The sequence below is a fragment of the Dermacentor albipictus genome, chromosome 5, assembly GCF_038994185.2.
Source record: "Dermacentor albipictus isolate Rhodes 1998 colony chromosome 5, USDA_Dalb.pri_finalv2, whole genome shotgun sequence".
In the NCBI taxonomy this organism is placed as follows: domain Eukaryota; kingdom Metazoa; phylum Arthropoda; class Arachnida; order Ixodida; family Ixodidae; genus Dermacentor; species Dermacentor albipictus.
In genome coordinates, this window is record NC_091825.1 from 102,885,171 (window position 1) to 102,911,831 (window position 26,661).

General features: G+C 46.5%; 2 protein-coding genes across 2 annotated transcripts in view; one reads left to right on the plus strand and one right to left on the minus strand.

Moving 5' to 3' along the window:
- LOC135905942 (protein phosphatase 1H) overlaps positions 1-2,897 on the minus strand; it is a 29,744-nt gene extending 26,847 nt beyond the window's left edge. The window contains exons 1-3 of the mRNA XM_065437085.2: positions 2,097-2,897; positions 1,802-1,985; positions 1,482-1,741 (exon numbers count right to left, since the gene is read on the minus strand). Of these exons, the coding sequence (XP_065293157.1) occupies positions 1,482-1,741; positions 1,802-1,985; positions 2,097-2,341 (689 nt within the window). The 5' untranslated portion in view covers positions 2,342-2,897. The remainder of the gene's footprint in view (positions 1-1,481; positions 1,742-1,801; positions 1,986-2,096) is intronic.
- Positions 2,898-3,782: 885 nt separating this feature from the next.
- LOC135905941 (importin subunit alpha-5-like) lies at positions 3,783-25,858 on the plus strand. The gene is made up of 9 exons (XM_065437083.1): positions 3,783-3,972; positions 4,267-4,327; positions 4,392-4,520; positions 8,496-8,677; positions 10,655-10,910; positions 14,038-14,161; positions 17,553-18,007; positions 24,803-25,063; positions 25,645-25,858. The coding sequence occupies exons 2-9, from the start codon at positions 4,274-4,276 to the stop codon at positions 25,732-25,734; spliced, it is 1,551 nt and encodes a 516-aa protein (XP_065293155.1). The 5' UTR covers positions 3,783-3,972; positions 4,267-4,273; the 3' UTR covers positions 25,735-25,858.
- The last annotated feature ends 803 nt before the right edge of the window (positions 25,859-26,661 follow it).

Genomic DNA, 26,661 nt, shown 5'->3' on the forward strand with positions numbered 1-26,661 from the left:
AACACAGTGCATCGTGCATTCAAACAAACAATTTGGTGTTTCGTGCAGGTTACTACCAGACAATCTGCCAACAGAGACTACTCAAATTTATTGTCTTAGCGACGTGTAAGCATGTTCCTATAGCAAAAGATTACGAAACATTCCTCGTTTCATTATCTGCAGTCCCAAGTACAATACTAAGTGGGTTCAATGTCTTCGTATAAATGGTGAGCCCATGATGTCACAAACGCCATATCGGTGTTTGTGACATTGTGACAACAATCTGCAGCCACCACTCCACTGCTACAGATAAGCAGTAGTGATAGACTAAACAGATCAATACAATTTTTCAAGTGCCAGCCATCTATATAGTTGGTGAAGGCCTCTTATAGGAGCATACTCTTGTCAAGCAAAACTAGATGCATGTAGGGCAAGATGGTGCAGTACTGATGGAACTAATAAATTAACTATGGGGTTTAACACTAAGATGCAAAACATGGGCTAAGAGAAGTGCCATAGTGGACTGTTCTGGGTAAACTTCCATTGCCTAAGATGTTCTTTAATATGCACGCATGCAAGGTTTGCAGGTGATTTTGCACTCTGGTTACATCAGAGTGTGGCTGCAGCAGCTCGGAATTGAACCTACAACTTTGTGCTCGGCAGGAGAATGTCATTGCTACTGTGGCACATGATTAGTAAATTCTAGAGCATAACTGACAGAACAGGTTTGACATATTTTCTCAAAATGAGCCACATTCGTGGCACAACAAGGAGTTCCAAGTTTGAAATATGTCACTGTATCCCATTTGAATGCGTTATCAGTTATAAATGTTTACAAGCCAGCAAAACATGAGCTGACAGCAGCCAGTAATTTGATAATTTCCCAGTATAACTGATCACTTTCTTCACCTGAGATGCTATAATTACTTTTGACATATTTCATAGCCTTGAATAATAAATGTTCAAAAATATCAGCCCCTACAATAGGCATAGCTAGTGCAATTTAGTGGCATGGCATATACTCTAAGTGCCTGAAATCTGGCCAATGTGTAAAGCCATTAGTGCTAGAGATGCTATACCCAGCAAAATATATTTGTCCTGACAAAACATTAGAAAGATGAACTAATGTCACACAACTAAAGGTGAATTGAACTTTCATGTGACCTAGCGTGTGACCATTGCAGTAAAGCAGCTATGAATAAAGCGTGCCCCATGCCTGTGATATGTGCCGATGGTGGCAGATCACTGATAAAAGTGCTAGATCTGTATGTATGCGCGGCAGTACAGTGCTTCCCATCAAGTTGTATTGCAACATATGCTTCATCAGCTGTTCAGTACTCTGCATCAGGGAAGAACCGGGACAGTTCATTGGCGACACAAATATTAACTGCATGGTACAAACACTGAAGCGGCGCGGCATTTCTAAGAGAAACAGAGGTGCAACGATTGAGCCAAAGCAGCAGGTCCCAGAGAAACAAACCAGTAGTTTTCCTCCACCGTACCTGCTGTCACCGGCGTTGGCCAGGTACAGCTTCCCAAGGATGAATAGCGCCACGAGCACGGTACAGCCACCTGTCATCTTGTAGTGCTTCTTGTCCCGCGCGATCTGCTGGTCCATGTCCCAGAAGGCCGTCTCGAGGGCGCCGATCACGAGACTGTCGGCGGTGATCTTGCGGTCGCCGAAGGGTAGGAAGCCGCCTTCGGGTGCGGCCTGGGCCCCGCCGTCCGGCACCAGCAATTCCATCACGCTCATCAGCTTGTCCTGCGCGCGGCCCCGCCACCAGTGAAAAACATGTGCTGCGGCTCGGTGAGGCGCGCTCACCTGCAGCACCCGCTGAAGCACGTTTGACGCGGCCACGGCCACCCCGGAACCCGCGTGGCCGTCGAAGAGCGCGAAGTAGACCCACGGCAGCTCCGCGCCGTCGCCATGCGCCCCGCGCCGCACAGCGCCGCGGTACACGGCCGCCTGGTCCTCGTTGCGCAGGCTCTTCCCTGCGTTGATGGCCCTGCACCACCAGCGGCACACCGACCGCCCACCGCCAGAATGAATGGGATGCACTCGCCAAACACCCCGCGCACCGAAACCCTACCCCAACCCCACAGCCCGCGCCGCTCACTCTGCATAGCCAGCGTTCCACGGGATCTTGCTCACGTCCCGCGGCACGATGATAGGCCGGATGACATGGTCGGCTGACACTTGCACTTCGTCGTCGGTGGTCAGCTGAAGGAAGCTAGGCCTCGTGTACTTGAACTTGAGTGGTAGCTTGTCACCGTCGCCGGGCGCTTCGCCGTCCCTCACTGCCGGCAAGGCATCGAGGCCGCCCACTACGCTGTAGAGGGCATTCTTGACCCGGTTGAACATGCTGGTCGACGACCGGGCCTTCGACGGCGCCTACTGCATCGCGTAAACCGATCGCAGAGGTCTGTTCTAAATCATGCTGCCAAGACAGCAAAGACCCGCTGCCATGCTTGCGAGCTGGCGTGTGCGGAAGTGACGCCAACCAATTTCCACGTGATGTAAACACAGGACCTTTGTACGCGCTTGTCAAGCGGCTTGACAAGCGAGGAAAGCTCAGCTCACGGCGAGGCGATACTTGCGTGGTAGGCAGCAAGCGCAAACTGATGCAAACTTGGTTTACGATCAATATGTAGCGGTAGCGTATACGGCTTCTCTTGAATGATCATCACTGGCCAAATCGGTGCAAGACGGGAAAAAATGATGTTACCGCATATGTTATGCAACGACACCAGCCACTTTGTTGCGTTACTGGTCAGTGGTGAGATTCATGCATTTCTCGCTGCAGCAGGTTGCACTGCACGTGTCACAATGTCCGTACAGCTGGACATTACCAACGCCTTCATTACTTCGCAACTGCCAGCCAGCACGCAGCATAGCATACTACTCGTCCACTGGTTTGAGTGTGCTGTTAGGGGGCGCCGTGATCGCGTCACCATATGGCGTCACTATTAAGATTTCTTTTAATCAGGGGCCGGTCATTACAATCACAAAATCCGTTTCCCCACCCCAGCCACAGACTCCACGGATCGCCGAAAGAAACTGGTTCAGATCGCTCCGTTCACCTGCTCGCCATTGCTATCGCGAGTCGCAAAGCAACCACGCCGTGCGCCATCGTGCCATATTTATTTTATGGTGCCATCTTTAGACCAATTCAGACAAAGAGAAAAGTCTACCATTTTCCCTATCACGAGCTTTTTATTCGACGATCGGCATTCATTTCAGGGTGATTTGAGGCAAAATCTAGGCTGCTACATGCATTAATTCTCACATCGTCAACATCTAACCCCTATGTTATACCGGTGTCATACTGCCACTTTTGATTGCAATTGAGCCCGATCCAGATCGAAATTCCCTCTCCCATATTGAGCAAAGCATATGGAGCAAAGAGGCGAATCGCAACTGAGAAATTCGATTCGGATCGGGCTCGATGGCAATAAAAAGAGCGCCGTGTGGCACCCCTATTTCGATACCAACGAAACAAGACTAACGTCTGCCGCCACTTCCCAAAGCCATAGCAAAACATTACGCACGTAGTGGCCGCAGAACATTCCAAGAAATAAAATTACTTCATCCCTTTCGTAGTTGCGTAGCCTGTGGTCGCGTAAGAAAGACAATTTGTGCAATAAATTTGAACTTATAATCACCGTGTAGTACGTATTTTAGTCAATAGATGACGCAATGATATCTGTAGCCGCTAGGGTCGCAAGCCATTGCAAGCATCTTTTTGTTCCGCAACTGTTATTCGTTATCGGAGGTTGTCCACAGGGTTGTCTCTCATCGGCTCTTCCGCCAATCAGAGAGCGGCTGCGGTGTTGAGCGCTGCTGCGCTGGTGGTGTTTGAAATCTCGGCCGTTTTCAACGCCGAGCTGACTTGATAGTTTGACGGGCAGCCCCTCGTTTCCGAAGAACACGCGTGATCCAGCCGGAGTTAGTCGCCGTGTACTGCTGTGATTCCCCAAGAAAAACCAAAACCTGTAAGAGCTCCGTCTCCTGGCTCGCTGGAGGCTTGCTGTAATCAGTCTTTAGGGTTAGCGAATGAAACGTGCGAAGGCAGTGAAGGGCTCATACAGCCGAGTCTGTTGCGGCATTTCGGTGTGTTGAACGGGACTGTGCTGCTGACTTCGAGGAATGTAGCCACGACTGTTGTTTAGTCAGAGTCTTGCACGCCTATTGCAAGACTTACATCTGTCATTTAAGCTCGGTAGTGACCATCTTGGCCGCGCATTTCGTCTGCGTAGTACGAATGATTACTTTTGTCCGCTGTGCAGGTTCACCATGCCTACCCAGAACCGAATAGTAAACTTCAAGAACAAGGGCAAAGACCAGCAGGTAAGATGACAACAGCATTTGTGGCTGGGCGTGTGGCTGTATCGGTGGCGGCGTCATGTTGCAGGAAATGCGGCGGCGGAGAAACGAAGTCAGCGTGGAACTTCGCAAGCAGCGCAAGGACGAGCAGATTCTCAAAAGGCGAAATGTCAGCTTCAGCGAGGACCCCGTCAGTCCACTACACGAACAGAACAAGGTACGCGTTATGGTGGCGCCAAATTCCATTGCTTGACCATCATCCGCAATCTTATGTGCTTGCCGCAGTTGTGGTTGCACGAAGATTAGCGGTCCTTTGAATGTCGTCGCTTTTTGGAGATGTGTGTAGACAGCTCGCGCTTGTAAACAAGCAGTGTGACTTGCACGGTTGCCCAGTGACAATAAATCTTTGTTAGACAGCTGATGTGTCCCCATAGGCCTCCCCAATCAATGGTGACACCGCTTCGATGATTATATAACTGCCCGCGTGACGCAAGTGTTCACGCGTGACGCAAGTGTTTGCGCCGTCTTTCGTGCTGATGTCGTGGCGAACCCTTTAAGTGGCTCATGGGTCGAAAAAGACCTTGTCTGGCGTTATCGTAAAATTTAACTTTCGGCGTTATTGCAGCAAACTTGATAGTGCCACCCTCGACCGTTGGTGGGACCGAAATTAAATGGCACCAAAATTGGTGGTGCCACGATTGATGGTCAAACCCATGACCTTTGGTGTTAACGCATTCGAACCCTCAACCTTTGGCGATACCAAAATTCAATGGCACCAAAATTGATGGTCGAACTCGCAACCTTTAGTGTTAAAATATAGGTAAAGCACACGAACCCAGAAACTTTGGTGGGAGAAAACAATAGGAAGCAGCAACTCATTCGAATGAGGATGTGGAGTAATTCAACTAATGTCTTGTGAGCGCACAGGCTTTCCTCTTTAGCATATGCTAAAGTGAGTGTCACCTTTTTCTTTCTGAGATTGTGTGCTTACTGTTCACTGCAATTGTTAAGCTGCAAGATTTTCCCACAGTTGATTTGGTGTATAATAAGATGAAGCTGTTGTCGTGTTAAGGGCAAATCTCCACAGTAGGCGAGTTCCATATATAGTTAATTTCTTAGAAGGCGCACACAAGGACCTGCTGTTAGCTAGGAAATTCGGTCCTTTGACAATAGACAACCTTGTATAAAGTGGTATTGAACCACCCCTCGGACTTCGTAAAAAACAGTCCACGGGTAGCATATGCTGCTGTCAACATCTCAGCAAAGCTTTGCGCTCGCGCGCGGCACGTGGAGCTCGCAAGCGGAGCGAGAAGTTGCCTTTCAGACACTATTTTCAACAGAACCCTGCTTCTCTCTTTTCTGGACGCCTTTTTTCATAATATAACAGGTTCCTATTTGTGGCTGCTATTGGACAATTGCTGACGTCAATCAAGAAGGGTGTTTAGATCAGTGCGCTTCTTCCTACTGTTACTGTATATCTTTAATGACGAAGTTGAATAAACAGGCTGAAGTAAGGAAAAATCTAATTTCGAATTTAATAATTATGTACTTTCGGGAGAACCTATCATCTTCTCACGCTAAGACCGCCCACATAGAAATTAAACAGAATTTCTATTTAAATTCAACAAGTTTCGAATGCTCAACTAGCCTCGAGCCGCGTAGAACTTAAAGGGAGACGCTCCTTGAAAAAAACATTTTCAAATATTTCTACTAGAGATTTGAAAATCCACACACTTATAGAATCTGCCATTACAAGCAGATTTCACTTATGTGATTAGTTACTGTGTAGCCACTATAGTTCTTGAGTTATGTCCTACACAATGGCAAAATAGTGATTTTGTGGGCATTTTATTGCGTAATAAGTTTTTGCAAGAAGCTTTGTTGTGTAGCTTATTTAGGTCTTTGTAGACTGCTAAGTACTGATATCTATTCAAACAGCATCTACAATTACTACAATTATAAAAAAAACATTAGGGCACTTGAACAAATTTTTTTTGCAATCACATGAAAATAACCTTTTACATTTAGAATTGTCTTATACAAACGAAATTTGGCATACATGCTCTTCAAGGTATGTACAGTGCTGGTACGTACTTGAAGTAGCAATATCTCCCAGCAGTAGTTGAAAAAGTACAAGGTTATATTTGAGGGAATCGAGGGAAAAAAGTTTGTTGAAATGCTGTAATCTTTTTACATGGTTCTAGTAATTGTACATGCTGTTTGGCTCGATATCGGCACTTGATGATATACAAAGAGCTAAACAAGCTTCAGCACATTGCTTTTTGTAAAAATTTAGTACATAAAAAAGTGCCCGCAAAGATGACTATGTTTTGCCATTGTGCATCGCATAACTCACACTATAACAGCCACACAAAAAGTAATTACATATTTGAAATCTGCATAGGAAACTCTATAATAGGCTGAATTTTGAAACCTATAGTGCAAGTAATAAACACATTGTTTCAAGGAGCGTCACCCCTTAAGGTCAGACCACGTGCACGCTTACTCCTGGTGGCTCCTGGTTAGATGCCTTTGCAGACTTAATTGATATTGCTTCAGAATGTGCTAGTTGGATGTGGCTACTGTCTGTTGGCCAAGCTGGTCAAGGACAAAGCCGGTTTGCACCACGTAGCAATGTCGGACTGTAACCTAGCGTGAGCACGCATTCAAGCCCTATTGGGGGGGAATGGCAAAGATGTGCATATACTTCGATTTAGATGTTAAAGGTGATGAAAATTGAGAGTCCAACACTAAGGCATGCCTCATAATCATAACATGGTCTTGCCACGTAAAACCCCAGAATGAAATTTTGTTAGGTTTTGCACCACTACATGAGGTCACTATAGTGATGTCAGGTCCAAGTGAAAAGCTAAGAGATGGGGAATGGAGGCACAAAGGGTCGCCTTGCACACATTCGCGGATACTAGGGAACTTTAGCATGTCCGGTATTCTGGTAAATGCAAACAGACTGGGCATTTTACCGGAGGAGCGGAGGCGCAAACGTGAATGACCTGCACAGTGCAGCCACATGGTGGCGCAAGGGTCAGTCAAGACAAACACAGAGCTAATGTTGCAGTAATGAAGTGTGTTCTGCTTCACTGCTGCTGCAAGTCATCGGAAGCGGCATTATCATGTTGCGGCCGAAAATTAACACAGTAGCAAAGTGAAATATTCTTGGTTTCTGCAATATGATCTGCGTTTGTCTGGTTAAGCTGGGCTGCACTGTGCAGGCAGCTCAAGTTTACACCTCTGCCACTCCGTTAAAACACCCGGTCTGCTTTCAGTACCTTGTGTGGTTACTTATATACAAGGAAACACGGAAAATACACCTGGTCTGGCTGCGTTACTGAATATTGTAAAAGCTAAAGCTTCTATTGTCTTGTGGCCTTCAGTACCTTGCATGGTTATTTTGGTATACAAGGAACCAAGGAAATTAAAAAGGCTGCGAGTGCTTGAATATATGCTCTTATCGTGCAAGAATGTGGCCCAAGTGCCATAAAGATATGCTCCATTTTGTGCAATTCATGGCTACGACCACTCCAATAAGTGTAACATTGAATCTAACTACCAGGCAGCGATAATTAGCTTTTCTGAGCCGGTTTCTAATTTTCTCATCAGCAGTGCTGCTGCAAATGTTATCGGATGTCACATCTTCACGGCTCATGCATTTAGCATTTATCGACGCTGCGCAGTCCTGTGGCACCATCTGTTAGCTGCAATTTGACACTTTCCCACCTCAATGTTGTCCTTTTAGTGCTAGCAGCATCAAAACAAACAACTGATCACAGTAATGACAAAACAAAGTTAATCCTTCTTCATCGGCTTGAGACGAGACAGCCATGGCTGATTTTGCATTTTATTTCCTGCAGTCATGACAGAGCAACAAACACAGTCCAATTAGGATTGTAGCAGACGGCCTGGGCACTGCCATATTGTTAGTCACTGAAATTGGCAGGAGCCACCTGGTAAACATTGGAGCCCAGTAAACACTGCACGTGCAGTCATGGCATCCAGTATCGGTAACAGTAAGACAGTAACGCTCTGCTAAAGCTTTATACTGTTAATGATGGCACCAAGAATCTGCCTCAGTGGCTCTACAATTTTGAATCATTTGTGTACCTTTGGCTTCAGCCTGTGATGCAAGTCTAGCCCCCAAGAGCTGACTTTGACATGTCCAATGGTTTCGGCGCAGGGCTCCTTTGCATCCGTGGAGGAAATGGTTGCTGGTTTGACCAGCCCAGACCCAGACATTCAACTGATGGCAACACAGGCAGTGCGCAAGATGCTATCAAGGGAGCGACACCCCCCCATAGACGCTATGATTCAGGCTGGAGTTGTGCCGGTTCTTGTGTCGGCGCTGTCTAATGACTCTTGGTAAGTGCAGATGTGGCCTTGTGCAGCTGTGGTCATCAACCTGATTTCATAGTTCCTTACCAAAATGATTTGAAGGAACTCTGCCACCGCAATCGCTCAGCTATGCTGCTAGGGATGGGCAGTGCATACCTTGCAGCTTTTACAATTTTATTGTTAAATAGTAAAATACTGGGGGGGTGTGAATATTCGGATGTTATCGAATATTATTTCTTTAATATTCATATTCCATACAAAAGGTAGACACCTGAAAATGATTGAATATTTGGTTCGATACGAATATTTGAATTAAGTCGAATATATTGCTGGCAGCGAGAGAGCAAACACGCTTCTTAGCATTTGTTTATATGTAATCTAAGAATATTGAGGCACAATTGTGCTTAATTTTGCGATAATTTTGTGCTTCTAGCGAAATTTTGCCTGTAAAGCACACTTAGCCACTAAACGTCTCAGATGCGCGGGAAAGACAGCTTCTTAATAGCAAGCGGTGCAGGTTTTCGGACAGCGAGGGTTTTTTAGAGCGATAGCTTTACCACTCCAGGTACAAACCCAGAAAATGCCTGGTTCCGTTAATCTGACTTTCAAGCTCAGCCAAGGTCAAACTGGGACTCGAGAGCCTTCTGTCTGGATTGAATTGACAGAAGTCGGCTGTATAACGAAATCCTCAATGCTACAAAGTATTAGACATTTTGTTACTTAATGTTCAGAACGCCATTTATTAACTTCCACTGTAACAAAATTTCCTTGCTCTCACAAAGAAAGAAGGCAGCATTTAATGGAAACTACCGCAGTCACCGGTGGTCAAATGGTTGAATTACATACTCTCAAATGCACTTTATGGCCTAGGCCATAAGGTGCATTTGGGAGTTGTGCATGTACGTTATGCTTGTATGGCTTGAAAAGGGTTCCCTTTTGTACAAGCATCTGCTGTGTGTCCCGATGTTGTTTACCTCTGCCCCTCATCAAAGAGGGTTGCGAGCTGAACGCCATCCATAATGTTGAAGGCACCCTTCTCTTGGCATTCCAGCTGGGTAGATATGAACCTCCCTGGTTCTTTATGGGTTGTGGTGCCGAATGCAAATGATGGCTTACCAGAAGTACCTAGCAATCTGAATTTTGTCACAGAAGCACAAGAGAGAGGAGAAAAAAAAAAAAGACCCAATTTGGCTGATTCGGGAACTGCCATCCTCCTAACGCAGCGCTCTTCTTGTGTGCTGTTTCTTTACACTTGATTGCACGACCCAGCCTGGGCCGTGCAGTGAAACAGCCTATGCCACTGACCAGGTTTATGTGCCACTAACGTTCCCATCTTCCTGATGTTCCCTCCTTGCCTGCACTCTTCTGGCACACAATGGAAGCGAGGGCGTCTTCTTCCGACGCAGCTTAACTATAAAAGAATGTAAGAAGCAGTTCAACACGTAGTGTGAAATAGGTGCATGTGAAACTGCGTTGCTGATTGACAAAGTGTGTCAATGGTGAGACTTTAACACTTTTGAGTCAGAATTTTAAATGAAGTAAAAATTTTATTATGTGCACATGAGTGACAAAAGACAGGGAAGAGTAAAAGATTCCACTGGCGTCTTTAGCAGTTAATTCAAAGTTTTTTTTTCAACTGCTAGCAACTCAAGGTGTAAACAGCTTGTGTTTCTTTAGACTTCCCAATTCACAATTGTAGTGTTGTGAAGTACGGCTGCAGATTATTTGAAGGCCAATTACGCAGCAGGCTCCAGATACTATACAGCACACAGCCCTAATGTCACCATGATGCAACACATGGGCATTTGTGAAGTACCGGGGAGAAACGTTTATCTGCGGGACAAAGTCAACAAATTATGCACTTAGTATTGCTGACGTGCATATTTCTCTGAATGGTGTTGTGTTATGCGACCAAAACACGATTCCGACTAGAATCGTTGGCCCAGAAAGGGCTAAGCATGAACATCTTGTGCCTCTTGTGGTAATGGTGCTTGCTCCGTGCAGCCCGTCGCTGCAGTTTGAGGCGGCTTGGGCCCTGACCAACATTGCATCTGGAACAGCTGAGCAGACGGACACGCTGGTGCAAGCCGGCGCGGTGCCCCTGTTTGTGCGGCTGCTGGCCTCGTCCCATGCCAATGTGTGCGAGCAGGCCGTGTGGGCGCTGGGAAACATTGCAGGCGATGGCCCCCACCTGCGGGACCTTGTGCTGCAGGCTGGCATCCTCAAGCCCCTGCTGGCACTTGCCCGGCCAGATACCCCCGTGAGTGGCCTCGCACGAATAAGCCGTAGTGCAGTCAAACCTCGATATAACAAAGCAAACAAAAGATGGTCTTGCCACTGCTAATGTGCAACAGATATACAGGTGACTGTTTTTAAGTTCTATTGAATGAAAAAAAGTTCTTAAGCTGGTTTGTTTGAAGAGGCGGACATTACTAGCACGACAAATCGAAACACACGCTCAACGAATTTACAAAAGTTACAAATAAGCAAGGTAACATGTGTTGCTGATTGATACCAAGCACACCGCTGAAAGGAAATTACCAAACTCCTAGATTTGGTGTAAAAGCGAAAAATATTGGCAAACTTTTGCAAGCAACTTCGCTTATCAATTTATCCAATTCTAACACTACCTGAATCTAATGCACACCCAGTTTATGCAGGTTCATCAGTTGAAATCTAAAGTGAATTTTATTTTCCAACAGGGAAAAAAAGATCCTTCAGTTTTTGCTATCAACCTGCTGAATTTGCCTTCTCAGAATATAAATTTATGGAGAGGTAATGTTCACCGACATCACTGTCCGCTCTCTATCACTGAATGTGTATTACAGCCAAATGTCAATATAACGAGCCTCAATTTAGCGAAATTCATTATGTAACAAACTATTTTCATTTGCCGATCCTAGTTTCATTGAAAAATATTTGTTTTCTTCTGCAGTTTAACATATCTTCATGATTTAGTTTTGCTATATTGAGGTTTTTGGCAATTTCAAGCATGTTCTTAAGAGCCTGTATATTGCTAGTAAATCTTGGCCGAGGCAAAAGCTATTTGCGAGTGCCCTTCTTCGTGAAAAGATTGAGCGGCAAAAACGCCCTCGATGCTCACGCGCAGCGATGCAGTATGCAGGAAGTGCTGCTGTACCATTTGTGGCATTGGCAAACAATTTGTGGAGGCCGTGAAGTGCACGGCAGCTCTGAGCACTCCGAGAAACATGAGCAAGGAGGTTGGGAGGAGGGGGTCATCGTGGAGCGTTCGTGATCGAGTGAGATCTGTTCATGATTGCCTGAGCGAGTGTGACACCAATAAAACTAGGAACCTTTTCTCTGCATTTCTGGCAAAAAGGCAACATTACTTTTTATCAGGACAAGTATTTGTAACTTCTTACTCTTTCGTTCTTAATTTGTGGGTGCCATCTAATGATGCCTGCGAGCACTACGCGCCGCCAGCCATGGTATCCAAGATTTGCAGCGATGCGTGACCAACACTCTCCAATCTCGGGGACTCCACGAGCCACGCCGATGCATTACTCTCCGTGCGATCGGCACTGCATATGCTGGTGCTCATAACCGCGCTATTGTGGCCTGACCTTCTTGCAATTTGTTTACAAGTGCTTACTGACGAGATACTATCCACCGGGAATGTCCTGGAAAGGAAATTATTTTTACTGCTGAAAATTTCTGGCCCCCAACCCTCTGTACAGGACCACATTATATATGCTAGTTACTGCCCAAATTACAAAAAATATTGCTTCCGAGTTCTTTCTAATGTTTGTTCACAATAACACTCAAGCTGTAACCTCTACTGCGCTGAAGTTTTCTTATGTAATTTCCAATAGCTTCTTTCAAAAGGCAGATAGAGGGCACCATACACTTCATTGTCATCTTTTGGCACTGAGACAGGGTTGCCTGCGCTCTTTTGAACGCCAGTGGTTCATGAGTTCCGTGGCACAGGTTTTGCTTCACCTTGGGAGACGGCGTCACGCCGTGTGGCGTCTCCTTCAGGTGTTTTTCTTCTTCTAGCTGGGCAGTACACTCCATCTCCCTGGTGTCTTTCACTGCCTGTTATGCTGCCTTCAGTTGGTGTTCTTCTAGCTGGGGAGTGTCCATATGGACCAGTGTACAGTATAGTGTGGTGCTGAAACTTATCCTTGAATCCACAAAACTTGCAATTCAAGTTTTTCATGGCATGCACACTTACGTTATGTTGAGGTTTGACTGTTTGGCATGTAATCTTCGATGCAGTTTATTGTGTTTAATATTCTGCATTTTTGGAACGACTTTGCGACGATTGTGAGCGGTATGGTGGCCAAAGCCTTGATAACCAGTCTGTCGGGTGACGAGATGCATGCGAATCTCCTGAATGCCAGAAATGCATTGGCAATTCATTGGCGCCTGCTTAGTGCTTAAAGTAATTTACTTTTGAACTAGTTTTTGTAGTAAAAGTGCCATATAGTTGCTGCAGGCATGTACAAAATATTATTCTGTCACTATGTTGCAACAACAGTGACGATACACTGGCTCAGACAGTACAGTGCTGTCAACACTGCGAATGCAGTTTCATATTTGATTGTAATGAGTCAATTTTCAGACTTGTTTTCTTGCAGGGTAAGAAAGGTGCACCTTAGAATTGGGTAAATACAGTATAATGGTGCTTTTCACTGGTCGATCTGGAGTGGCCGCCGAAATCCTCGAGCGAGCGCTAGGTTTTCACAAATCCAAATTGGCCAGCAGAGCGCAAAAAACGCTCTGCGGGGGATCACACAGGAAGTCTACGTACATGTCACATAAACTGGTTCCGAAACTGTGCCCGACTTCCGCCCTCTACGTTTCCACGGTAACCAAAGTCTCCGTCCCCTGTGCGTAATTTGACTGAAGCAATCAGTCCGTCATTTCGATTTCGCGCCTGCAAGGATTGTGCATGAACAATGTGCATGGACAATGTACATAGGCTTCGTACAGCACCTGCATCACCTCGTAACCGCTATCGTCCGACCTCTCACCGCTAAACGCGAGCTCTACGGCTGCACCGAATGCAGCCAATTTGCAAAGCAACACAATGTCGTGCGTACCGCCAAGGTACAGATTTCGCTTGAAGACGGAAGTGACGCGACCAGCAGAAAACACGAACCCTCTCCAGATAGACCAGTGAAATTTGGATTCGTTGCCATGGAGCAAGAAATCCTGCTCCAAATCGACCAGTGAAAAAGGTCATAAGTGAAACTGGGCATCCTGACACTCATCCGCATTGCTTTCTTTGTTTAAATAACATTGGAAACAGTTAATCACAATCCAATGGAGTAGATTAAAGTGCAGTCAACTGTAGTGGCATACCAGTGGGAGGCCTGCTGTGCTGGTTGCTAATCGTCACATATGCACGGACATTGCTGCAGGCACCATTCATCCGCAATGTGACGTGGTCCCTCTCCAACTTGTGCCGTAACAAGAACCCACCTCCACCCTTCGAGACCATCCGTGAATGCTTGCCTACTCTGGCACAGCTCATCCATCACACTGGTATGTGTCCCTGTCACTGACAGCAACACTTACCTGCAGGACTGTTCCATTCCTTCCTATTGCGCATTGAGTGTTCATTCTGAATACATGGCAGAAATATTGTGTTGCATTGTATGGCATAGTCGCTTTTGAGGCTTCAAAAGTCCCTACTGGAATTTTCCATATGCTTTTCAAAATTTACCATATTTTCTGTATGATTCTTATAGGAATTATGCAGCATTTACATAGATCCCACAATAATTATGCATACATGAAGCATATGGAATTACAGTAAAAACTTGTTAATTTAGGTTTCACACGATTGTAAACAGTGTCCAAATTAACCAAATGCCAAATTATTGAAGGTATCAAGAAAACTAAACAAATGCTTTACTACGTCAATATGCTTTTATTTACTGAATGAATTGGCATATGCTGCTTCTGTGCTGCACTAAAGCAGTGCGGATGCTGCAATTCTCGTGATCTCGTGATTGATTAGTGCTCTCAGCAACGAAGGCTTCGCGACTTCCTTTGCAGCGCGGCTGCAGTGCATGTATTCATCTGAGACATGCTTTTCTGTACTGTGTACTTAACCCAATTATTTTTTTGCAGTGAGCAGGTCGCCAACAGCTTGTTTGTCCATTGCGACGTTGCTGCTGCTTTTCATCCTTGACAAAGCTTCGCACCAAGTCAAAATGAAAATACTGTTTGCCGTGACCGCTGCGGTCAAAACCGTGGCCGCTATCGGTGCGATCGTGGCCGGCAACTTTGTGGTTCTGAAGGCACTGCCCATGTGTGCACCGAGTTAAAACAAAATTGTTTGCTGCAACCGCTGCGGATAAACCGGATGTGCTTGCTATCGATGTGATCATGAATGGCGACTACGTAGTTATGAAGGCACACGGCCAATATGGTGTTATGCATAGCGGTGAACACATGAATAAAAGCCTTGAAATGCACAACTAAACACGAAGCATTCTGGCATTGCTGCCATTCACGTACGATTTCCGTTGATGACTATGGCAACGCTGCTTTGTTTTGGTTGGACGCTAGCGTAGTTATTGCTCTTCTGCAGCGCTCGGCACTCGCCAAGCTCAGACAGTTGACCGAATTAAGCGATGTGCTGCCAAATAACTTCGAATTAACACGGATGATTGCATTAATAAATGTGCACACCTGCCCCGGGACCAGGACGAGTCCGAGTTATCAAATTTTTTGAATTGAGAAGGTTTTATTGTATTGGAATGGCAAACAGAATGTTTAGAAGGCTATACAGTAGAACTCCGCTGTTACGTTCTTCACTGCTGCGTTTTCTGGGCTGCTACGTCGTTTTCATCTGGTCCCGGCATAGTTTCCATAGGATCCAATGTATAAGGAACCCCGCTGTTACGTAGTAGCTGTGAAAACATTCCCGCATGATAGGTCGCAACTTAGCACCCCGAAACTGCCTGGGCCGAAGTAGGCAACGCGCTCTAACCGCCATTTTGGCTTTTGACGAGTTTTGGCCGGGCTTGGCTATGGAACTGGCTGCAAGTAGCTACACGCCAGTTTGAGAGGCCGCCACTAGGTGGCCATTCGTGAAAAATGCTCTCACTATCATCACTGTGATTATGGTCACCGCATGGTTGTTGGACGGGTCGACTCGCAGAGGAAGGGAACTCCGGAGAGGCCCTGACGTCACCCTTTGCGAAGCTAAAGTGAAGCCGGAAGTTGGCGTTGCTCATGGCGTTGCTCTGCCTATCGGGCCAGCTCTCCTCTCTTGTTTACATCTCTCGCAAAACCACGCCGCGCTGCGTGCAACCGGGCTGCTCGTATGCGCGCGCTCCACAGCAATACTAAACAAACGTTAGCACGTTAGCATGATTACGCCAAAGAGGGAAAAATTTCCCACGGACACCGTATTTACTCGCATAATGATCGCACTTTTTTTGTCAGAAAAATTGACGCAAATTCAGGGGTGCGATCATTACGCGGGTTGAATTTACCGCGAAAAAAAAATTTTTTTTTGCTGCGGGATGCGAGATTGCGGGTGCGGGACACCAAAACAAAAATGGCGGCCGGCGGAGCAAGCCGGGAGCGCCGAACGCGATTTTTTTTTCTTCTCGTGAGTACATTACGTGTATTGAAACAGTTTCTTCCGTATCAGTGATGAATAATATCGTTAATATCGGCAAGTTTGCGGCAGTAACGTAGCCATGTCCACTTTGAGGGGACAGAAACAGGTGGGCGCGCTTAGCTGCCAGTGACATAGAAATGCATGGGTGACGTGCTGCGGAAACTGCGACATCTGTCTTCACTACTATCCTAATACGGCACGTTTCCGCTAAGGGTGGACGAATATCTTAGCTGTGTTACAAGCGTCGGCGTATGAATAGGGTGCACTTTTATCGTATCAGAGTAAACGTGGCTACTATCATTGCCGCGCGCGATTTGTTGCGTGCTCACGAGTACAAAAGCAGATGAAAAGAGTCGAAATGCGCCTTTATTGTTTTTGTTGAGATCAACCATTATAAAGCCAACCCATAATAAAGGCAAGTTTGGTTGTACCTCATTTTGTCATAGATGTGCGGAAAGTGACGAAAGTAATGAAATGAGGCATCTACTTAAGAATGTTTGGTGCGTGCAGGCCGCTTGGCTTGTCTTGACGAGTCGTTCGCGTAGCATTCGACAGATGGTAAGCGCGATCATTATTAGCTAGACTTAGCACACGACATATCGCTGCGGCAAGTTTGGGGTGCGATCATTACGCGAGTGCGATCATTATGCGAGTAAATACGGTATTCCTTCGTCCGTTACCATGGCCGTGGCGTGGTGACGACGAGGAGCACGAGCCGCATGATGCCGGGAAGTTGTCAAATCCTAGTTTTGGAGAAGCCGTCGCGGCTCTGGACCTTCTCGCAGGTACGTCGCACCTCACAGCGACGCTGACAGCAATGCGGCCTTCCAGGCTATTGAGAAACGTGTGGCGATTTCTAGCGAGCGAAAGAAACGGCAAGCCACCATTCTAGACTTTAAGTCCTAAGCGCACTCTGTGGAAATAAATTGTCTATAGTTGAAGCTGCACTTTTTTCATTCATTTTCGGAGCTTTCCTCACTGTTGCATTTTCCCAGCTGTTTCGTTTTTTTTCTCCTGGTCCGGTGAAAAACGTATGAATGGGGTTCCACTGTACAAAGTGAAGCTCTAGGGACACTTAAGGAGGATGTTGTTGCTGTGCATACAAAGTGCCGTTTTTGCTCACTCAGGCAGGACTTTCAAGTTAGCAAGCACATGCAGACGAGAAGGTTTTATCAGCAACCAGCAGCACATGCAACACACAATAGAAACAGTCAAGTAGAAACACTGGCAGAGGTGCAGACAGGCTGCGCCAGCTAGAAGTTGGGCAGGTGGCCAACCCTAGTTTTCACTGTGCAGACCGGGAGGTTGTGGCAGATGCCTGCTGGGCCCTGTCATACCTGACGGACGGTGCCAACGAGCAGATCGAAGAAGTTGTGCAGCAACCTGGTGTGGTTGCCCGTCTGGTGGAGCTGCTGGGCGGCGGGCAGCACCCTGTGTCGGTGGTGACGCCCGCCCTGCGTGCCCTGGGCAACATAGTGACGGGCAGCGACGCACAGACGCAGGCCGTAATCGACGCTGGCGCACTGGTGCCTCTGCGTGCCCTGCTGCGCCATCCAAAGTCGAACCTGCAGAAGGAGGCCGCCTGGGCAGTGTCAAACATCACCGCAGGCACTGAGCAACAGATCCAGGCCGTCGTGGACGCTGGCCTCATCGAGCCTCTGATTGAGGTGCTTGCCACAGGGGACGCCCGCAGCCAGAAGGAGGCCGTCTGGGCTGTCACCAACTTGACCTCGGGTGGCTCCCTCAGCCAGGTGAGAAATCGCAGCTTTTTCTCTCTCTCTCTCGCGCTCTTTTATTTATGGGGAGCCTCTGTCTAGCATCCTATAGGTTTTTAGTAGGGGTGTGCGGATATCAAAATTTTCTAATACGAATAGAATACGAATACTTAGCTTTGAATATCGAATAATGATATGCATGTGCATTTATTAGCAAGTTGGGTTAATTTGTTATGCTGAAACATTGCAATTGCATTGTCAGTGTTAAAAAACGAGACTGGTAAGCCGTTATACTAAAACATAGGGTATTTTGCTCATGTTGGAAAATTTAGCAATTCCCACTAGCTGACCTCGCCAGCCAGTGCCTTATTCATCATCATCAGCCTGGTTACGCCCACTGCAGGGCAAAGGCCTGCAGTGGGCGTAACCCACTCATGTACTAATTGTGGTCATGTACTAATTGTCGCCATGTTGTCCCTGCAAACTTCCTAATCTCATCCGACCACCTAACTTTCTGCCGCCCCCTGGTATGCTTCCCTTCCCTTGGAATCCAGTCTGTAACCCTTAATGACCATCTGTTATCTTCCCTCCTTATTACATGTCCTGCCCATGCCCATTTCTTTTTCTTGATTTCAACTAAGATGTCATTAACTCATGTTTGTTCCCTCACCCAATCTGCTCTTTTCTTATCTCTTAACGTTACACCCATCATTCCTCTTTCCATAGCTCGTTGCGTCGTCCTCAATTTAACTAGAACCCTTTTCGTAAGCCTCCAGGTTTCTGCCCCGTACGTGGGTACTGGTAAGACACAGCCGTTACACACTTTTCTCTTGAGGGTTAGTGGCAACCTGCTGTTCATGATCTGAGAATGCCTGCCAAACGCACCCCAGCCCATTTAGCCTTATTATGCCGCATCAAGTGCCTGTAAACTCGGAGGTATTTGACCCTCTGTCAGTCGTCACTCATCGCACTTGCTCTCAAGCCCAGAATTAAAAGTGGCGCTGAAAAAAAAAAAAAAAATGCACCCTCACTGTTCGCAAACCTGTGCCCCTTGCTACTGAGAAGCTGGCTTTTCCGCAAAGTATAGGCTTTTAAAGGTTAAATGTACTTTCAGCATAACGCAGTTATCACAAAATTAGCACAAAATTGCCCGAATATTTTTAGATAAAGACATGCTAAAAGCAGTGTTTGCTCGTGCACAGCCAGCAATATATGCAATTTGATTCGAATATTCGTATCAAACAATATGTGAACATTTTCGAATATGTGTTTCGAATACGAATATAATAATATAACATTTGAATTTTTCGCATATTGTCGCACCCCTAGTTTTTAGTTGTGGTCAGCGACAGTGGTAGCTGAACTGACAAGAGGAGGATATGGCTTATGAGGAGAGGGAAAGGAGTGGTGCTGAAAGTGGTAGTAGTATACAGTCGCCGCCTGATTTTCCGGACCCCAAAAAATTCGGACATGCTCGATTATTCGGTCTGTTGCGCGGCACTGCCATTCTCCCCATAGACCATAATGTATAACAACTGCCGAAAGTTCCGACACCTTGCAACCTCTCGTCTGATTTTTCGGACACTCCTTGAGCCAACTGGATCAAGAGCACCATGGACCGACTCTGACTGGCGCATGGTTCGACTTGCTGAATGCCATTTTTGTTTTGAACGGAGCCTCCTTGCTGCTCACGAAGTGGCGCTACTGCAAAACCCCACTCATCATCATCGTTTCTGCCTGGTTGGTTTGATAGAGTGGCTCTACAGCAGTTCCGGTTTCAGCTTTGTAAGCTATGTCAAGATAATCCAGCAGTTGATTTGTAGAGAGTAATTGAGAGAGTAATTGTATGCGGAGTGGACCCCAGCGGTACATGTGCTGACATTCATGTGGTGCACTGTCGTTCAGCCATGGTAACATCAGAGACATAAAAATTTCGCTTATTCCAATTCCCCCAGCACATAAAATGTGGAAAGTTCTGCTTCTTCTTGCAGGCATGTCCATATGTTGATATACGCGGACGACATCTGTCTTTGGTTAACCGGATATCAACACAAGCGTTTAGCTCTGATAGCTCGACAGGCATTACTTTCGGTTCAAAATTACCTTCAAGGTGTGGGGTTGACTCTCTCGGTGGAAAAATCTGGCTTCATAATGTTTCCAGGTAGAGGAAGAAGGTATGCGCGGCTGAAGATAGACCTTAATCAATCTTGTCTTCGACAATTTAAACACAAGCGCTTTTTGGGAGTCATTATCGACTACCGCCTACAGTGGCGACGAGCTGTGGACTCGGTTGTGACATCGATATCTTCGCGTCTCAATGTAATCCGTAGAGTTGCAAGTGAACAATGGGGAAATCACCCTTCTTCAATGATCAGGTTGCACGATGCACTAGTGACGAGTCGAATAATGTATCAGCTCCCTTTAATTTCCCCATCGATATCACAGCTGGAACGACTTGAGGTTCTGCACAGAAAGGGCCTAAGAAGGGCTCTTGGCGTTCCGAAGACTGCTCCTAACAATGCAGTACTTTATGAATCTCTATCGAGACCTCTTAGCTTAGTCGCTTCACAAAGGTTATTGATGCAAATTGGCCGCCTCAAACAGACGGCAGCTGGCCGAGCCCTTCTACAGCGCCTTCGAAAGAGATCCGAGTCCCGAGCGTACTTGGCCCTTAATACTCTAGGTTACCTGGGTCTTGACGCTAGAGGTCGAATTAAGAGGTCGAAACCACCTTGGTCTTTCGCGAGCCTCGATAGTTCGTTGGCAGTTCCTCACGTTCGTGCTAAGCGGAGTTCTCCTTTGGCAGCAACGCGTTCGCTCGTACTGGAACATCTTGAAACGGAATATGCACGTCATCTTCAAATTTTTACTGATGGCTCTGTGGACAAGGTCAGAGGATCTAGTGCAGCTGCTTTTCACATTCCCTCTTTGAACTTTGATTGGTCCGTTCGCCTCACTGCAGTCGTGTCCTCCACAACGGCCGAAAGCGTTGCCATTGAGGCAGCTCTCAAAAAGCTACGGTTTTGTACGCCTCAACCTGTGGTCATTCTTACAGATTCGAAATCCGCCCTTCAAAGATTAGAGCACGGATTCCCTACTGATGCCTTATCTCTAAGCTCCCTACGTTCGGTGCAAAATCTCAGTGTCAAAGGCTTCTCCATACGATTCCAATGGGTGCCATCACACATAGGTATCATAGGCAACGAGATGGCGGACAGCCTCGCCCATAGAGCGCTGTCTGGGTATCCTTCGAGAAAAGTGCCTCAAGAAGACGGGAGACTCTTCAGAGAAGCGGTGTCGTGCCACTTCAGTTCTTTGTGGAGCTCACCTCACAAGCCATGTGTGATCAAGGGTCTCCAAAGAAACCAAGCAACCTTACTGCTCCGCATTCGCACGGGCTCTGCTCGTACCCCTGCGTGGATGTTTAAGACTGGCCTGGCGTTATCACCATTATGTTCAACGTGTGGTGTGTGTGGTGATATAGAACATTACCTAATGTGCTGTTCTGTGTATAACGCGGAAAGGAGGGTGTTATTCGGATCTCTCAAGAACACCGGACTTCCTCACAGTTCGCTTCAGGACATAGTTTTCCCGCGCGGGAACCGGTTGTGTAGGAAGGAGGTCTCTCGCCTGCTGTTAAATTACCTACAGGACACGGATTTGGCTTCAACATGGTGAACTGAGGAGTGAACATTTGTAATTGGGAGGTCTGTGTCGGATTACGTGATTTAATTATTTTAAGTGTCGCTACGGTGGAGCAATTGCCGGCAGCAACTGCAAGGCTAAACCCACCAGTAGCCTACAACAACTCAACTCAACTCAACTCAACTCTTCTGGTTCGGCTATAGCCTGGCACACCTGATCTTGGGATGCGTGTGAAGCACTCCGAGAGCACTTATTGTGTGCCTGAATGTTTGTCTAAACCTTTGGCAAGTAAAATTTTTGCCTTTCTTTTCCTTTCTACTGATCTCGCTTTCACACAGCCATTTTAGTGCATATGTTGCAGTTGCAGATTGTAAGCTGGTTAGTGTTCAAGGCCTGCCATCTAGTGGGAATTTTGACTTCTACACCAGTCAGTCTGATGTGTACAAAACCTGATGTTACCTTTATCTTGACAAAACAACTTAATCTCTCATCACTTATGAGCCAAGCTCATCATCACCTGTGCGGATGGTACAGCTCACCGTCGCAGCATTCATACATGCATGGGAAGTTGTCTGGTAGCTCCATTCCAGCTATAATCAACATGCCTTATGCCCAAGTGTATTTCAAGATCATCATATCGTAAAAACCGGAACATAAGTCGAACTTTTTTTCAAAAAACCATCGCGAAAAGTTGACCCTCGACTTATATACCGGACATTGGCGGAAAAACTACGGAAGTCTTGCAACAATGGGCGGACGAAGTAAACAGCCGCCTTCGCCATCGCCATCATCAGCAGCGCGGCGTTGGTTCTTTATTCTAGGGCGTGGCGACATTGTGGCACCGGCATTTTGCGTTTCCACTGTTGCAAAGTTATATTAATTAAAGGCTGCATTTTCATTTTGTTTCAAAATGAGCGGAAGCCGACGTCAATTCACCGTCGCCTTCAAGAAAAAGGCGATTGAGTACGCGGAAGCCCACGGCAACCTGGCGGCACAGCGCGAACTTGGAGTATCCAAAAATAGCATTCGGTAGTGGCGGAGGCAAAAGCAACGTATTACAACTTGCAGCAACCAAAAGAAAACGTCATTTCGTGGCCGGATCGCAGCGGACTGCAGAACTGGAAAGCAAGGTTGCGGAGTCCATCCGAGAGCTGCGTGTAAGATCGCTGCGTGATGTCGAATGCATTCGTTTGAAAGCGGTAGAGATCGCACGCGCCTATGGACTGGACAGCGAGAAGCACTCGTCATCTGACTCTGTTCAAACGAAACGTGTTGCTCTGATTCAGAGGAGCGCTTGCGGACTTCGTGCCCTTCTGTGTACTGTACACCCGACGAATTTTTAACAGTATCACGCGACCGTCGACCCGCGTGTTTGTCAGCACCTTTTATCATCACGGCACGGAGCGGCGAAATAGCGAAAGTAAGGGCATGTGTACACATGTGCGTATCTCGTTTGTTTCGCTGCTCAGCGCCGTTAATACGGTGTTGACAAGCACGCGGGTCGATGGTCGCGCGATACCGCTAAAAACTTGGCCAGGTGCACATGCGAGCAGCATTAAAATAAATACTGTCACCATTGTGCAACCCGCTGAGTCGCATTTGTTTATAGGTAAGGGTGTCATGTCTTTCGGTACTTTTGCCACTGAAAAAGATTTTTTTCATTTTTAGAATTCGTCAGTTGGGGGATCGACCTATATTCCGGTCCGACCTATAGTCCGGTTTTTACGGTACTTCATGGGCCCCGCATTTCTTTACAGTGAAGCTGTTATGGGCTACTTTCCCCAGTGCCGTGTTTCTTTGTTACCGTGAGGCAAGAGTATTGGAAGTATGCAATTGTTTATGTGCACTTCGTGGACTGGAATGGTCCGTTTCCAAAACAATAGCACAAATGGATTATAGTGCCGATGTAGTGTGAAAAACCTTGCTGCATGTTGCTCAAGCAAGCAAAGCTCCGCTGCATGAGGGTCTACAGCGTGCCAAGGGGCGCGGGAAACCAGCTTTCAAACGAGACCAAGATGGCGCCGATCGGTTCGCGTCTCGCGGAGCTACGGCAGCTTGAAAATTAGGCAAACCTTTGCGCTTGGCGTTCAATTTTGGCTCATAGAGTAGGAATTGAGCCATAATATTTTGTAGAGGCATAGTTGGGACATTAAAGACTTCAAAAACGCAATTTTTGTTTTTGACCATTTTTCACGATTTCAACACCCGCGTCCCCCCTTAAGTTTTGTTCAAGAACGCAAATTTGTGGTGTCAAATAAACTCCTATTCCTCGCTTTTTTTTTCTGTGTACTTCCACTGACGGTGTTGCACGTGAGCTGTTGAGTTCGTCTTATTTATTACGATTTTGCGCTCTATGCACGAGAACACCTGACTAGCGGCATAAGTGAGTGCTACACAAACACCGAGGCATACACAAGCGGATCACTGAGCATGGTTGAGTGCTGGAACACTAGAAAATGACATGGTTTTGGTGTCTGCGAGCGTGACTGCACAATGTGGGAATAAGCTGACGAAACGTGGAAGTACACCTCTTGCTGCAGTCCGAAGTAAAACAAGAACACGTAGACGTTTGATTCATGTGTTTTATTATTTCTATAAACTTTAATTTGTGTATTGAGGCAAACTCAAATAATGGATGTTGCCTTGAATAATTCTCAGTCATGTGTCGCTATGAGCAATGTCGCAGCAGAGACGTGTACATAGGTGAACTTGCACATATACGTCAACCCTCTGGGCTGGAGCGTGGCAGCCGTGAGGAAAAGGGGCAAATGCTGTTCACTTGAAATTTTAGCTCTTTCCGCAATGCATACATTGTATGCACTGCGCTTGTCGGCTCAATATAGCCAGACATGGTGAGGGGCCTTTTAAAATAATATAACATGCTGTGCTTCCTGTTCCTAAGGTTGAGGCGGTGTATGACCTGCTGCGGTAGCTTAGTGGCTGTGGGCATTGTGCTACTGAGCTCGAGGTTGCTGGTTTGATCCAGGCAGTGCAAGCTAATGGGAGAAAAAAAATGAGATGGGGGCAAATGCATAGGTGCTCATATACTTGGATTTAGGGGCACGTTAGAGAACCCCAGGTGGTAAAATCTAATGTGCACACCCCCCACTATGGTGTGCCTCATAATTGAATCGTGGTTGTGGCATGTAAAACCCCAGCATTGACTTGTTCTTTTTTTTTTTTTAGGCGGTGTATGCACTGCAAGCAGGTGTGCTGCCACCAGTCTGCGATTTGCTCACCGTCCAAGACCCCAAAACCCTGCTGGTGGCCCTGGATGCCATTCGTAACCTCCTGGCAGCTGGTGAGAGGCTGAACGAGCGAGATCATGTCTGCTCGATGATTGAGGAAGCCGGGGGCCTGGACAAAATCGAGGCTCTACAGCATCACGAGAATGCAGAGGTCTACCGTGCTTCCCTTGCCATCATTGAGGAGTACTTCTCAGAAGAGGTGAGTACCCTGAATGCCGCACATGAGGGAGGGGGTCATTTTTTTCTGGCCGTTGGCAAGTGGTAGTGTGTACCACACATGTGCAACGTCGTATGTAGGAGGTCTTTTCACGCCTGTGTTGTCTGCTGGTGCTACACTACATATTGTCATGTTAACAAGTTTCAGTCACGGACCAAGTCAAAGAGAAAAACATTTTCGAGCCCGTACAGATTCCTTGGTCACACTAAAAAAAAATGAAACGTCTCTCGTGTTTTCCCCATGACTTGGTCAGTGACCCCAACTTCATCATGTTACCTTATGAGATCAACTTTCATCAGTGTTGGGTGGAAGGCTGCCGTAGCTAGCATGAGGAGCTTGGCATCCTGGAACCAAGTATTCAATGCCGGAGTTCCCCAGTGGTTGCGTATTTTTGGTTGCCTGTACTGCTGTTTTGTATATGCACATATTTTAGAATGTTTTTTGTAGTGTGGTACAAGTTATAGTGAAAGTGTCCTTAAATTGAGCAGCAAGGTTTTGTTACCCATCTTGTTGGCCGACCTATACAGCAGATTTTATTGTTTTTCTTTTTCACCACTTTGCAGGCGGAAGATTACAACCTCGCACCTGAAGCTGGCGGCGACAGTTTTGCCTTTTCAGCACCAACCACCTCTGACCAGGGATTCTCGTTTTGAGTGTTGTACAGCACCTCATGTACAGAATGTTTATAGCCTCATTTTAAACACCTGAACTTCGTTTTTTTTTTTCTTCCTTTTTTTTTTAAAAACACTTTGTATTAAAGGTGTGCATGCCTGGAAATGCGTGTTCGTGATTTGGTTCTGCTCCATTGTAGAGTAAAGCTGATCATATTATGCAGACCCGTCTTCACCTTTGAATTGATGAGAAACTTTAGCTCAAATAACTTAGGTATAACTTAATTATGTCGCCACTTGCCAACTGAATGAGACCAACTACCGGCAATCACCCCTGAAAGTGGAATGCCACTGTATTTGCACTATTCTACTGCACCCCCAATTGCAACATGCAGCCATCCTACTGCCCAAATGTATATATAAAAAAAGCAATAACTGAGTGCCGACTCTACCATGCACATCAAAACCCGAGTCCACACGTAACACGTAGAAACAATATTATGAAACACACAAAAGCACAACATGCATACAGCTGAATCTTAGCAGCTAGTCACTGTCAAAGTCCGATGACACCTCCTTTTCGCTGTCTGCCGACCACCAAAAGTGATCTTCAGTTCCACATAATGCATTAAAAGTTCCTTTTTCACTACCAATTGCCGACGCATGTCTTGAGAACGTAGCACTCGTGACCCTGCCAGGTTACCCTGTTCTGCCAGAAGGATCCCCTCACGCTTAAAGAATGCCACGTAATGAAAAAAATTCTTTTTTTTTTTCATCCTGCCACTGGACTACCTCCACAAAAGGTGGTTGAGCAGAAGCGCTACGATAGGCATACGGTGAACTGGAAAATGGCGACCGCAAACCAGGGCATAAAACAGCTGTTCAATGGCAGTGTGGCTAGCTACCTTGCAATAGGTAACGTTTTTGATTTTGGGTAGAATAAGTTACAATTGTAACACGCACATGAAC